Here is a 13,545-nt window from a genome sequence, read left to right on the forward strand (position 1 = left end):
AGCCAGACACAGCAAACCGCCCCTGTGCCCAGAGCCCAGCTCGGCTCGGCTCAGCCCACATCGGCTTCGGCACGGAGCAGCACGGAACCCGTCCGGCTTTTTTAACCCACCGTGAGCTCAAACTCACAAGCTGCTCATGTGGCCGCAGATCCGCAGGGGGAAGCTTCCAAAAATCAAGGCTCCCATCCACTCATTTTGGGTGGTTTGTTTGTTATTTCTGCCGTTGTCATACCGTGACCGCTTCTTCTGTCCGAGCCAAAACGTGGGTTGGGTTGGGGAGGGGGTGGAGGGGGGGAGGGGTTGTCACATTTCATTTACGACAATGGCTCGATTCAATCTAAGCACAAGCAGAAAAACTTTGTTTGAAGAAGAGCGCGAGTGTTGCTAACACATTTTGGTTTCTGTTAAAAATAAGATGCTTATCGTTGGGTTTACTCGGCGATTCCCATTTCCTCTAATTGTGTCCATGATGTCATGAATTTATTGACGCTCGTTTGAACTCGCAGAGGAAAGACCGCCTCTACTTATTAGGACACCCACAAGTGCGTTTGAGGTAAAAGTGTAAATTGAGTGTAATGGCTGGCTATGGATCCACGCCCACTCCGAGCTTTTTTGACACACTTAGCCTTAAATAAATACTCCCAGCTGGTGGCGGCTTCTCATCTCAGTGGAGGGGCCGTGACAGAATTGGACATTCAAAGTAACACAGAACATCTTGGGAAGTGATCAATTGTAGTCGCTGTCAACTCATGCCGCATCTGGCCTCCCCTTTAATATCCATCCATCCATCATCTACACCGCTGGGGAGAGGCGGGGTTCACCCTGGACAAGTTGCCAGCCCATCACATCACCAACAATCATTCACACTCACATTTATACTCTTGGGTCAATTTAGAGTCTCCAACCCCAACCTGCAGACACGGCAAAAACATGCAAACTCCTCACAGAGAGGCCCTGGTGGTGGGTAGGTTGGGATTCAAACCAAGAAATTTCTTCCTGTGAGGTGACAGCGCTAACCACTGCACCACCATTGGTGGGAAGAGGTGACATAGTTCCAAAAACACTCTTGTAAGTTGTCCTGTCCAGCCTGCAAATGGCCGATAGTTAGCAACTAGCTTGCTTATAAAGCTAGCTGCTAGCAGCTGACGGTGGAAGGATTGTACCAGAATTTGGTGAAAGTCTCCTTCTTGGACTTGTCGAACCGACGCTTGCACTCATCACTGAAGTGCTCGGCGAAGATGGTCTTGAAGGAACAAAGGGAGTGTTGACGTATCCCACAACTCCAACCACAATCATAGGGAGGCATCTCCACAATGGCCGCCGCCTCAACTTTGGGCATCTGGGAAGCTAACCGGACGGCTGTAGGAAAGGAAGGTTCCATACGCAGAAGAGCGACAACAGAAATGATACACAACTTTAGGTATTTGTTCACCCCATCATCTTCGAAATTCGCTGAATGCTGCTTTAACACACGTCACGTCACATTGTGTTCAGACTTTTACAGGAAGTGCAAAAGTAAAAGTAAAGTCAATGATGAGGCACAAGTAGAATCGATGCACCCAAATGGCCTGAAAAATGTTAGCAAATGACTTTACCTCTTGATCTGATTGTCGTTACATAAAAGTGTCACACAGTAACCCTGGTGAATAATAAACTTGTTTTTAACGCTCTGCTCTGCCTCTGTTCCCGGTTCCAGTCTGGACCCGGTGAGGACTCCAACAGGACATTCCTGCAGTCGGACCTCTACGTCCATGTCGTCATCTACGACCACAACATCAGAACGGTCTGAGCTTCAGAGGCCGCTGCCGACACGTCCGTACACATGGCACGTATTGGAGCGCGCTGGAAGCCTCTAATTTGAGCTGAGTCGCAAGTAGTCGCACCATCATTTACAAACGGTTCCTTCTCATATCATGCGTACCATCTGGGTGGAGGTGCTGCAGTAAAAAAAAAAAAAAGTGGCTTTAAAATGAGGATTCCCAGAGGAAGACGTGGGCGGAGCTGTGGGACAACTTGAATGTTGCTGTTTTTTAATGTAACTGCAGATTTTGTAAGAAAACAATGAGATTTAATCCATTTTTTTCATTCCTTGTGATTCGTGAAGACCGATGCTCAGTTTGGCTCAGTTCCTTTGGCGTTCCCTGAGCGGGAGACGTAGTCGGGGGGCAGGAACCTGCTCCTCGACCCCCGGGCTCCTTCCACGGTTTTCGGCCTGGCATGTTTTTGGGCTGTTTGTCTAAACAAATTAAAGGCGTAAGAGCTTTGAAAGATGATGGGGGGTTTGGCTTTTATGTCCTCCCCCAGGCTGTGCTAGCTCCAATTGGGACTGGAAGAATGGGTAATGGGCTTAAAGCATTCTGCATGTTCCCAGATGCAGGGCACACTTTACGGGACATCAAAGTGCTCTATCATTTACATATTAGTCATTCACTGTGACAATTTCCAGTGGAACACAACCTCTACTGCTCTGCTTCTCCAGAGATGATTTAGGTTCAGAGGAGTTCTCGCAGCTGACTAACTTTTTTTTTTCTTTAGTTATTGAAACACAATCTGTTCCAACACAAGTAACATTATCTTTGTCTATAAGCTAATGAATTACAGGACCTTAAGTTTTTCTGTTGGTGAATTCCTTTTTTGTAGGATTGCCAGACGAAAGGAAAAACTCACTTTTTCCATTTAGTTAAAAAAACAGAAATAAAACATCTTGCAAATGTATCTGAAGTGTGGAGGCATTTTTGCACGGTTCTAAACATGAAGTGCATGATACACTTTTTGGGAAACAGGAAGTTATTTAAAAAAAAATGTAAATGTAAAATGCAGGTTTCAGTCCTGTGTCATTGTTGAGTTACAAAAATGTGTTGTTGTTTTAAAAAAAAAAAAAGATATCACAAGGATAACAGAAAAACAAAAACACCTTTTACTGACAAATATAATCCATAAAATGACATATTTCTAAAAATGTATTATTTCAGGGAATGTGCTTATTTGCTTTCCGAGAGTGAGCAGCTAATTAGATTTGCTTAGCTTAGCATGAATACTGTTAACAAGGGGAAACTGCTAGCCTCTCCAAAGTTAACAAAATCCACCTAAAGCTCACTAATAGGCATTTTATATCCTGCTTGTTTAATTCATACTCTTTTTCAGGGTGTTGTGTTTTTTCTACGTGGCCAATTCATTTTTTTTCTAATCTTCTGATAAAGCTAAGCTAGCTGGTTACCCCCACTTCCATTACGCTAACTGTCTCCTGCTGTATCTCGATCTTTGACACTCTAATGTCAGAGGGAGTTTGATTTTTGACAAGAAAGTAATTGAGCGTATTTCACAAACTGTTAACATACATGTCGACACATTTCATACTTAGCACAACCTCGTGCTCGTTTCCCCTGCGTCCGTTCTGCTGACATTTATTTGTGAGAGATAGAAGGTTTACAAGTGATTTTTAACACAACCCTCGAACGTCTCCGAGCCGCCCAGATGGCGGAGCAGCCTTCACCATGGCGGCATCTGTTTGTCTGTTGTGACTGAGTCGGACCCGTGTGCCTCATTGAAACAATATGTGCGGTGACACGGGGTTCTGGGTTCTGGGCCTGTAAAAGCAGGGTTTTGGAGGAATGGGGGTCTGGTTTTTGGTTTTTCTTACTTAGTGGGTTTCTTTTTGCTGTTTTTCTTTCTTTTTTCTCAGTTTTTTTTGCTCTTTAAAGAAGATGCATGTTCTGTTTGAGGTGATGATGACGGACAACTGTTGCGAAACTCTCAAGGAGTAAAAGTAGGTTGATTTTTATTCTTATTTCTTGCTGTTGTATGTCTTCAAATATTTTACTTCTAAAAGGTCTATTTTTTTAAGCTCTTTGTGATAAAAGAGTTCTGAAAAACTGGTTTGTCTTTGCCATTGTTCCAACAAAACAAAACTGGACCAACAAGGATTTCGAGGCACATCCAAATTTGAAAGAAGGGATCGTGTCGGGGAATGTCGTTTCTTCCTTGACCTCAAGGCGAGGACGGACACGGTCGCTGAACCGTCCGCCCGACTGACTATCTCACCATCTCCCCTGCTTTGTTTTTTTTCGGTTTGTTGGGAGCGAGGACTCCAAACTGGTCCGGGCGGCAGTCGGACTTCTCCTTCTCCTCCACAGCTGTTCAGGGTTTACAGGCCGCAGCTCCTTCATGTGGCCCCGGTGACAGTGATGAAACGGCAAAGTGGCATCAGCCGTTCCAAACACCTCCCAAACCCAAAGAGACACATGATGTGTGCACATGATAAACTTTTTGCACCACTCGTGAAACGCATAGGCCACTTTAATGTGCCGTACCTCTGTGCACGACCAAACCTCACCCAGACGGATCATGTGTCTGTAAACAGCGATGATTTCACCATAAAGTCTCATTTAAACGCTCATTTATTTTACTGCGCTCTTAAGCTGTCGGTTCTTTAACTGGAGCCGGGTTTTATAAGTTTGAGGCCTGACCCGCCGCTAATATACACAACATGAGGCGACGAGGCGGATTCAGACTAAACTCTTTATTCACACTGTGGCGTCTTTTAAGTCATTTGACATTTCATGGCGCAGCAACATTTAGATGGAAAATCCACCGCTGCATGAAACTATAGACTACATAAAGAGATGAACTACTACTATGGACAGCAGGTGTGAAGAGGAAAACTTCACCGATTGGCTGATTGAGTATTCATGAGCTGCCTCCAGCTGATGTCACTGAAGGGGTTAAATCCGTGCAGCATGTTGACTCCTATGATGGACAGGGCATGCTAATATTATTGCCATCAGATGTCCAAGGGCGGGGACGTACGTCTCCTAATCATTTCCTCCTGAGCGCCCCTGAAAGAGAAGCCCAGTGGCGGAGTGGGGGGGTTTAAACCCCGCCTGTATGGGCTGTTTTTGGGGGGGGGGGGGGGGGGGCAGTACAGCATCCGGATCGGACCGTGATGGTACAGGATGCGTGTGCTTAGCTCCATTGAACGAGACTAAATAGGGGAGAGAGCCTTTAATGCCGACAATAAGCCGCCTCATTCAGCAGCGCGGCCCGGACGCACAGCTCAGAATCTGGGGAGGGGGCTGTTCCGATCCGCAGCGGCAGTTTATAGGTGCTGAAATCACTTCAGTAAATCGTTGGAATGCCCTTTAATGAATTTTAAAAAATCATCAGTCTCAAATTAGCTGACGACCAAAACAACCTCATCCACGCAGCCTCTTGATGACTCGAGATTTGTCCCCATGAGGATGAATGTGCGTAAAAGTGTCATGCACAGGAATCTCTCCCTCCCTCCCTCCCTCCCACACACACACACACTCAGAGAGAGAGAGAGAGAGAGAGAGAGAGAGAGGAATACCCAGCTGGTCCTACAAGCCCTATAATACCAAGCGCAACATGCTTCACCTTCAATGAAAGCTGAGACGGGGGCCACGGTTCACTGCTGGTCCCGAACTCCGCGCTCAGAGCTCCACCTCAGGCTTCTCCTCCATCTGCGTCTTCTGCGACCTTCTGCTGTGGGACGACTTGCATCGTCTTTCACTGACTTTCCCAAAGCAGAGGGACACGTTTGGATACCGCTCCTGTCCCCTGCTGCCTCCCTCCCTCCCTCCCTGTCAGAGGTGATGGTCTCACCCTCTTTCAGGGGACCGGTCCTCAGGTGATGGTGCCTATATCGAGTCAGGCTCCACTTCTGGAAACGTGCTGAGGGTTTTCCCTACAAGTTTTATTTTTTTTTGTTGTCGTCCCGTTTGATACCTCCTCATGGCGCCCTGCTCTCGCTTCGTGGTCGTGCTGCTCTACGGCTGGACTCATCTGTGCGTTGGATACTGCGCGATGCTGAAGACGGACACTGCGCCCGAGGGGCGACCGGTGGATTTTACGCACTCGGCGAACAAGAAGCACGACGACCGGGACCTGCTCTTACAGGATACAATGACGGAACACATGCAGATGCTTTACGCGAAGTACAACCGCGCCGGGTTCCCCTTCAAGGACGGCAACACCGTCCGCAGCTTCAAAGCGCACTGGGGTACGTGTCCAAAAAGTTTGGTTTTACGCATGTTTGCAACACGAGATTCTCCTGGTTTGGAGAGGGAATGAATACATGTGTCAGTGTGTGAACACTGGGAGTTTAAACTGGATCTGCTCAAGTCTCAATCTGCTTTTGCTTAGTTGGAATTTTACGCATAGTTTTTTTTCGTGGAGCGTGCGCGCAATTTAGCCATATTCAAAAACTATCGACGCCTTTCAGTGGGTAAATGTTTATGATTATGATTAAGTTATAAACATATAAAGTATGAGGACTTTGGTGCCTTTCACGTGCTGGTTTAAAGGAGCCGACAGTGAAATACACCTGTTGATCCAGTCATGGAGACGCGATCAACCTGTCGCACTCCACCTCTGATGCGCCACAAAACAGGAGCTTCCTGCATCAGATATCTGCAGGTAACGCAAAAACAATCCCAAATAGTTTGTTACACGACTGTTTTCACGCCTCAAGATTTCTTTTACTCTCAGATGAAGTCTAGACAGAGTTTTCCCCCGAGCCAGAATCTGGCAGCTGCTCGGTTGCGAAGTGTTGCAGCTGAGATTCTGCATTTCATTTTTTTTTTTCTCTCCAGAAACTATTATGAATATTTCTGAATGACTTCGTGGCTGCGCGGTGTTATTATCACTTGGACACGGGACACTTATTTAACGAGCAGCTTCCACTGAGGGGTCAGAGATTATTGGAGCACACTGCCCCCTATCGCCCGGTAGATGTATTTCACAACATAAAGGGACAGTTCACCCAAATTACAAACATGACGAGAGGAACTTTAGCCAACATGAAATTAGAGGAACTTCATTTTTACAGCACTGAAATATGAATAGAATCAAGACATTTCCTTTAGTGAAATAAATGAAACTATGGTCCTCAGTTTTATTGTTCTGAGTTATAGGGATGTTGTTTGGGAAATACAGATTTTTTTTTGTATTATTATTTTGTGTGACCTCACCCATTTACTTGGATTGTTTCGGATAAGTCTGGAAATGTTTTAAAATATATGAGGTTAAGGTTTTTTTAATTTTCATTCCTGTACAACTCTTCTGCACTGTGTAAATAACAATATTCATCATTCATGCGCAGGTACGTTAAACGCGAAGCGGCTGCAGATTTTCAACCTCACCTCCCTCACCAAGTCCGAGGACGTCCTGTCAGCCACGCTCCACTATTACATTGGAGACCTTCACAACGGCACCCGGGGCCACCGCCACGGCCCGCGGAGGCACAGCCACGTCCACATGGTCATCTGGAGCTTCGCCTCGGTGGATAACAAGATGAGGACGCTGGGACAGTTTCGGATCAACGTGTCCACCCTCTACAGGGACTTCATATCTTGGCAGTGGAAGGACATTACGCGCGTGGTCAACCAGGCCAAGCATCACGACGAGCTGCTCATCGGGATCGACGTGGCCTCGCAGGGGCCCCGGCCGTGGAAGCAGCTCCTGTCCGACCGCTCGCCCTACATCCTGGTCTACGCCAACGACTCTGCCATCTCAGAACCCGAGAGTGTGGTGGCCACCCTCCAGAGACACCACTCGGTGGGAGGGGAGGGCCCCCAAAAACTGGGGCTGCTGCGCGAGCGGAACCACACCGAACAGGAGCAGCCCCCCCAGCCCAGACACAGGCGCTCGGTGAACGTTTTGCTCCCGTTGCAGAACAACGAACTCCCCGGGCCCGAGTACCCGTACGAGACGACCGGCTGGGACGAGGCGAGTCCGTACGAACCTTTCGAAAACAAGCAGGCGCGTCGGCCGCGCAAAAAGACGCGCAAGAACCAGCGGCACAAGGTGCCCCTGCTGCAGTTCGACGAGCAGACGATCAAAAAGGCGCGGAAGAAGCAGTGGAACGAGCCCAGGAACTGCGCTCGGAGGTACCTGAAGGTGGACTTCGCCGACATCGGATGGAGCGAATGGATTATATCGCCCAAGTCGTTCGACGCCTTCTACTGCTCAGGGTCCTGCCAGTTCCCCATGCCAAAGGTGAGTGTCGTCGAGAAGACACGTCTTTGGGGGTTGAAAGATATTGAGAAAGCAGTCAAAGCTTTAAAGCTACAGTGTGTAATTTTTGAAATTTTCTGTTGGCATCTGGCCTCAACCAACTGAGCATCTGACAGGGGACACTTTATGGTGGCGCACCGCTGATTCCATTTCCGGCAGCGTCTGAAAAATTCAACGTGAACGCGACGTATTCTGGACCGTTTAGTTCAACAACCGTATTCAACACGACGTAGAAACATGGAGACTCAGAGCTCATGGAACTATATTTAACTCATTAACAGTTGATGAAAAATCATTGTGATTATAAATATATGAACACATAGTTATGGACAATATATTCAAGTTAATCTAAATATTATACACTGTAGCTTTAATTCAACGCTAAATTATGTTTATTTCTCCAGATGTTCCATCAGTATAGTTTTTTGGGGAATATCTTGATTATTTTACTTTGTCAACCAAAAAACGAAAAAAACGTTTTGGTGGATCCGGTCTTTACTCACAGACATGTGCAACTTGTAACAGTTCACATCGGCAAAAACCTCTGCACCTAGTTTCCTGTCTTCGCTGCCAATAGATCACAAGTTGTCGACCAGGAGCCGTCGACCGAAAAAGCCCTGATTTTATTCAGTTGTACAGTTTTATCGTGCGGTACGGTACGGCCGACTACGTGATGCGAAACAGAAGAGGGTCAATGTTGAGCCATCAGCGCATCTATCAGCCCCTTGTTTACTGTAACCGTTACTGTTCCGTATTATGTTAATTTGGAAAACATTTTGCATCAGAAGTCCCCGCGGGCCTGTCTCGTATTATAGATGATAATATACCAAAGGAGCTGACAGAAACGTTCTGCCATCTGTTTTTTATCTCCCGCTGCCAAGATAAACTAGACCCAGTGGTTTGAACGGCAAGAAGTTCTTCTTCATTTCTTTTATCTTCGACAGCAAATCTTAGGAATTAAGATCTTTGAAGATAATCAGAGCTAAATTTATATCATTCAGGAAATATATATATATATTTCTAAATACAGTCCGTTTGTAATCTCAGTGTCTCTGTGTCGTGTTCAGATATACAACAGGTGGCTGACCTCAACATCAAAAATCAGTAATCAATATAACTTTACAACCGCGCTCGAGGGGAAACGAGCTGATGACCCTGAAGGGGAAAAAAACTGTGTGCGATCCATTGCCGCCACAGAAAGTTTCTCCTCAGACGCAGGCGACGTCACAAACGCGACGCGCTCCTCAACACATTTGACAGAACCCGTAAAGAAAAGAGAGAAACAAAGAAACTGATGTTGGAACGCCAGCTTCCCCTCGCGGCGCGACTCGCGGCCCCCTGGAGACGAGATAACATCACAGGTATTTTAAACATGGCCGGAATGCACAGGGTTTCCCATCCACTTAATTCATTACCTCGGAGTCACCGGTCTTTGTAGTGGGACGTAATTAGTCCCAGAAGTAGAGGGCCCCCGGGGGCCTGAGGCCAGACGGGCCCTGTGATCCTGTGATGTTGCTTCTCCTTTGTCAGGTCAAAGCTTCAGATGCTGCTAAACAGCTGCTATTAGGAAGGTTATTGTCACTTAGTGGATCCTGCTACGACGCGACCCATCAGGCGACGCGTGTGCGGGAACTGCGAGCTACGACTTTGATCTGCCTGCAGCTGGGAGTGGCATGTGCTCAATGTTCTGTTGAACTGTTTGCTGTGGGATCCGTTAGATAGATCTGGTAAAAACACAACGCTCTGCGTAAAAAGACAATAGCAGATTCTTGCTAGTATCTCCGCCCAGGAGGGCTACGGTTTCATCAGCGTTTGTTTTATTGGTCAGCAGGATCACACAAAAACTAGCCAAACCTGTTTCCTGGACATTGTGGGGAGGGGGTGGGGCCTAACCCCAAGGAAGGACCCCTTCAGTTTCAGAGCGGTTCCGGATAAACGGGCGGTTCCAGGAATTAGCTTTCTCTCCGAGCGTCCGTCTCCTTGGTGATGACGACACTGTGCTGTACTCTCAGCAGTTATCGCCCAGATAACGGCATCAGTACGCCAAAGTCACACGAGACAGGAAATGATCAGACATTTACACCGAAATACTCAAAGAAACTCTGCTAGAGTTTCTAGAAAACTAGAAACTCTGGCTGTAAACTGTGACAGATGTCAACAAAGGAATAATTCAGCTGATAATTATTACGAATAATGCTGCTCTCCGAGATCTTGGCGATCAACTTGAGTGGTGGCGAGAGGAACAATGGAGCTCATACCTCCGCCCAGGCCCAACAGTCCCCTTCTGAGGCCACGTTTAAATCCGCTGGATTCGGACATTCATTTGGATCTGCACAGAAATTGCAGACACCAATAGATACCAAGATCCATGAATTAGTTCCTGGGAAATTGGAGAAAATGACCCAAAAAATACAATGTTAAAAAGGGTCCTAAAGAAATTCATTTTGTCCGGATTCACACCCAAAATTGAAGGGGTTCTTTTGTGGCCCAAGTTCCATCGCTCCACCAGGTTTCATGGAAATCTGTTCCGTAGTTTGTGGGTAATCCTGCTGACAAACAAACAAACCTACAAACAAACGGACGGGGGTGAAAACATAACCTCCAATATGACCCAAGTTGTCACAAAACCTTCGTTTCATCCTTCTACAAAATGATGAGGAATTAAAACACATTGTAGATCAGAAGCAAAGGAAAGGAAGTAATTTGTTCTTGTACGTTATTATTGTACATTTGTACGATGAAATCCTCGCTACAGTTGAATAATAACGGCTGCTGTTCCCTTCTGCTTCAGGCCCTGAAGCCGTCGAACCACGCCACCATCCAGAGCATAGTGCGGGCGGTGGGCGTCGTGCCGGGCATCCCCGAGCCGTGCTGCGTCCCGGAGAAGATGTCCTCCCTCAGCATCCTCTTCTTCGACGAGGACAAGAACGTGGTGCTGAAGGTGTACCCCAACATGACTGTAGACTCCTGCGCCTGCAGATAGTTTCCCCTTTGTGCCCGTTCACGTCAAAACTCATGTTACACCGAAAAAGCAAAAATAAGAAGAAAAAAAACAAGAAAAAACCGACAATCTCTCCTCCTGTATCTTTAGTCGTTCGCTCGTTCACTTCACAAAAAACACCCGTTGAAAACACAACTTCCCGTTTGCACTGGAAGAGAGTTCGCGCCTGTTGTTCCAGGTGAAGAGGAGACTCGTCTGTTCACGGGAAGGAATGGACCGCGCGAGTTTGTCCTCGTGGAAGAAAACTGGAAGGGACAAGTCGAAATCTCCACGCTCCCGATTTCACCAGCGGCACCGGCCTGTTTCATCCCTGTCGTCTTTATCGTCGTCTCCAAAAACTCACCATCAAGATATGAAAATACAGATTGAGGCGTAAAGAGAGACAAAGACTGAAAGTAAAAAATCACTTTCAAGGGAAAATGAACTGATGCTCCCGAGGGGGGGGGGGGGGGGGGGGGGGGGGGGGCGTACTCGTCTTTCTCTTCTTCACAGCTTGATGTCGTCTTTGGTCACTACCATAACGTCACCTCCGCTCGCACTTGCATGGTTTTCTTGTTCCTATGTGTTTGTATTTATGTCTGTACTATCACTGTGTTATTCACTATACGAGACGTTATCTGTGTAATGATATTTGGCTTGGCTGCTATAGAGAGATATATTAAGATTCCAAAGCCAGAGTTGTGACGTAGACGGCAGTTTGTGTTCCGATCCCTGCTCCCCTCGTTGTACAGAAACCACATCTTCAAGAGTTTATTATGTTCAAAAGAGTAAGCTACTTCTCATTTGTGGGTTGTTTTTTCTAGGAGAACCATAACACCATTGCTTTGCCAAGACAATATTCAAGCCTCATGAGAATTTCGCAAAAGAAAAAGGGATAAAAACATATCAAGAGGAGAAACTACTACGTGAACAAGGGCTGTCGCCAGGTGTTTATACATGTGTAAAAAAATATATTTACATTTTTATTATTTTTTACTGCATAGAACAGCATTTATGAAGAAATAACCATTGTCAACTCCCAGAATGTTTCTAAAATCTCAATATCAAGTCAATATTCAGTTCTGGTCTGGAATCAGTTTTGCATTGAAACGATTCTAGGTGTTTGTAAAGGTTATGGTTGGTTCATTTTATTTTCTGAAACAACTTAAAGCTCCAGGTAATAACCGTTTACCACAGTTTATGGTAAATGTCGTCTGATGGTGAGGACGCCTCAGAAAATACTACTTTTCTCAAAAAATAGTATTTTCTTAGTTAAAACAAAAACAATAAACAACACATATGATATATTGAAGGATCAGGGAGAGCATGGTTACATCGGTCTTTCAATATTACTGTATTAAGTAGATTTTTTCATGAATCATAAGCGGGGGGCGTGTCATGTGATCACATTTACATCATCGTCAATTCAGACCGACAGTCAGACCCGAGGGAGCGGTCAACATGTCGTACAGTAACGTCTCCTCGGGTTCTGCTTTATAGTCAGAGTTCATCAAACCAAATATTTATTCAGAGCGAATAGACTAAAATATAGCTGCAACCTTTTTTTTTTCTTCTTCCTATAGACTTGTACATTGTTTTTGTATATAGCTCACTATATGTCGATGACACTCTATTGTAAGTGCCTTTTTGTGTGGGTGGATTTCTGCTTTTTTCAAAAGTTTGATATGATCCATCGTCTGGTCAGAGGAGCTCGGTCACTCAGATTTTTTTTGTTATGGTACAAAACACAACAACAGTCTACAGACAGCGAATATAAGAGCATCTTCTTTTGATAAGGACGATCGTCAATGGAATTTATTCTATAAATGTATTTGTTAAAATAATTCACTTATTTTGATATTGCAGAGACATTTATTTTGTGTCAATAGCTATAAGGGGCAGATTGTTTAAACTTTATATATTTTGTACTGACACTTTGTTATTTTTCTGCAGGTTGTGCTTCCTCACCTTGTGCCAATACAGATTTTTATAGCAACGCTCATGCCTCTGGTACAACACGGGAGACATGACGTTTGCTTTTTCATGCATTTGAGATTCAACCCAGGTCAAAACGTCTCATATCGTCTTTCGCAGGAATCAAAGACGTGTACGTACACGGTAACAAGTACACCAGCAGTTTTATAAGAGGTTATTATTCTACTCCACTGTTCAAAACCCTCACTTGTAAATGTTATGCTGTAGGTTATATTAAAAAAAAAGAAATGCTTTGTACAATAAGCTTCATAAAAATATATTTGTATATGGAAAAATGACCTTTAACATGCATCTATTTATTTTTCTGTATGTTGCATATCTTGTTGAGGGTGTTGGTCTGGGAACAGGGGAGACCGGAGCCCGACACGTCGATGGTCTTTATATCTGTGATGGACATTTGTCACTACTGATGTGAAGTTGTGGTGAACTGTTTAAAGCCCCGCCCCCTCCCTCCTCCCCCTCCTATGAGCTCTGACCCTCCTTCAAAGAAACGAATAAAAGTATGCAAGACTCAGATCTATCACGAGTTTTTGTTT

General features: G+C 45.5%; 2 protein-coding genes across 3 annotated transcripts in view; both read left to right on the plus strand.

Moving 5' to 3' along the window:
- The window catches only part of cfap299 (cilia and flagella associated protein 299), a 71,268-nt gene extending 68,553 nt beyond the window's left edge, over positions 1 to 2,715 (plus strand). For both annotated transcript variants that reach the window (XM_047329169.1, XM_035639963.2), the window contains one exon: positions 1,697 to 2,715. In XM_047329169.1, the coding sequence (XP_047185125.1) occupies positions 1,697 to 1,789 (93 nt within the window). In that variant the 3' untranslated portion in view covers positions 1,790 to 2,715. The remainder of the gene's footprint in view (positions 1 to 1,696) is intronic.
- Positions 2,716 to 2,849: 134 nt separating this feature from the next.
- Positions 2,850 to 13,523, plus strand: bmp3 (bone morphogenetic protein 3). The gene is made up of 3 exons (XM_035639961.2): positions 2,850 to 6,019; positions 7,121 to 8,016; positions 10,826 to 13,523. The coding sequence occupies exons 1-3, from the start codon at positions 5,752 to 5,754 to the stop codon at positions 11,015 to 11,017; spliced, it is 1,356 nt and encodes a 451-aa protein (XP_035495854.2). The 5' UTR covers positions 2,850 to 5,751; the 3' UTR covers positions 11,018 to 13,523.
- Positions 13,524 to 13,545: the final 22 nt, after the last annotated feature.

This window comes from Scophthalmus maximus, chromosome 19 (assembly GCF_022379125.1).
Source record: "Scophthalmus maximus strain ysfricsl-2021 chromosome 19, ASM2237912v1, whole genome shotgun sequence".
Classification (NCBI taxonomy): Eukaryota; Metazoa; Chordata; class Actinopteri; order Pleuronectiformes; family Scophthalmidae; genus Scophthalmus; species Scophthalmus maximus.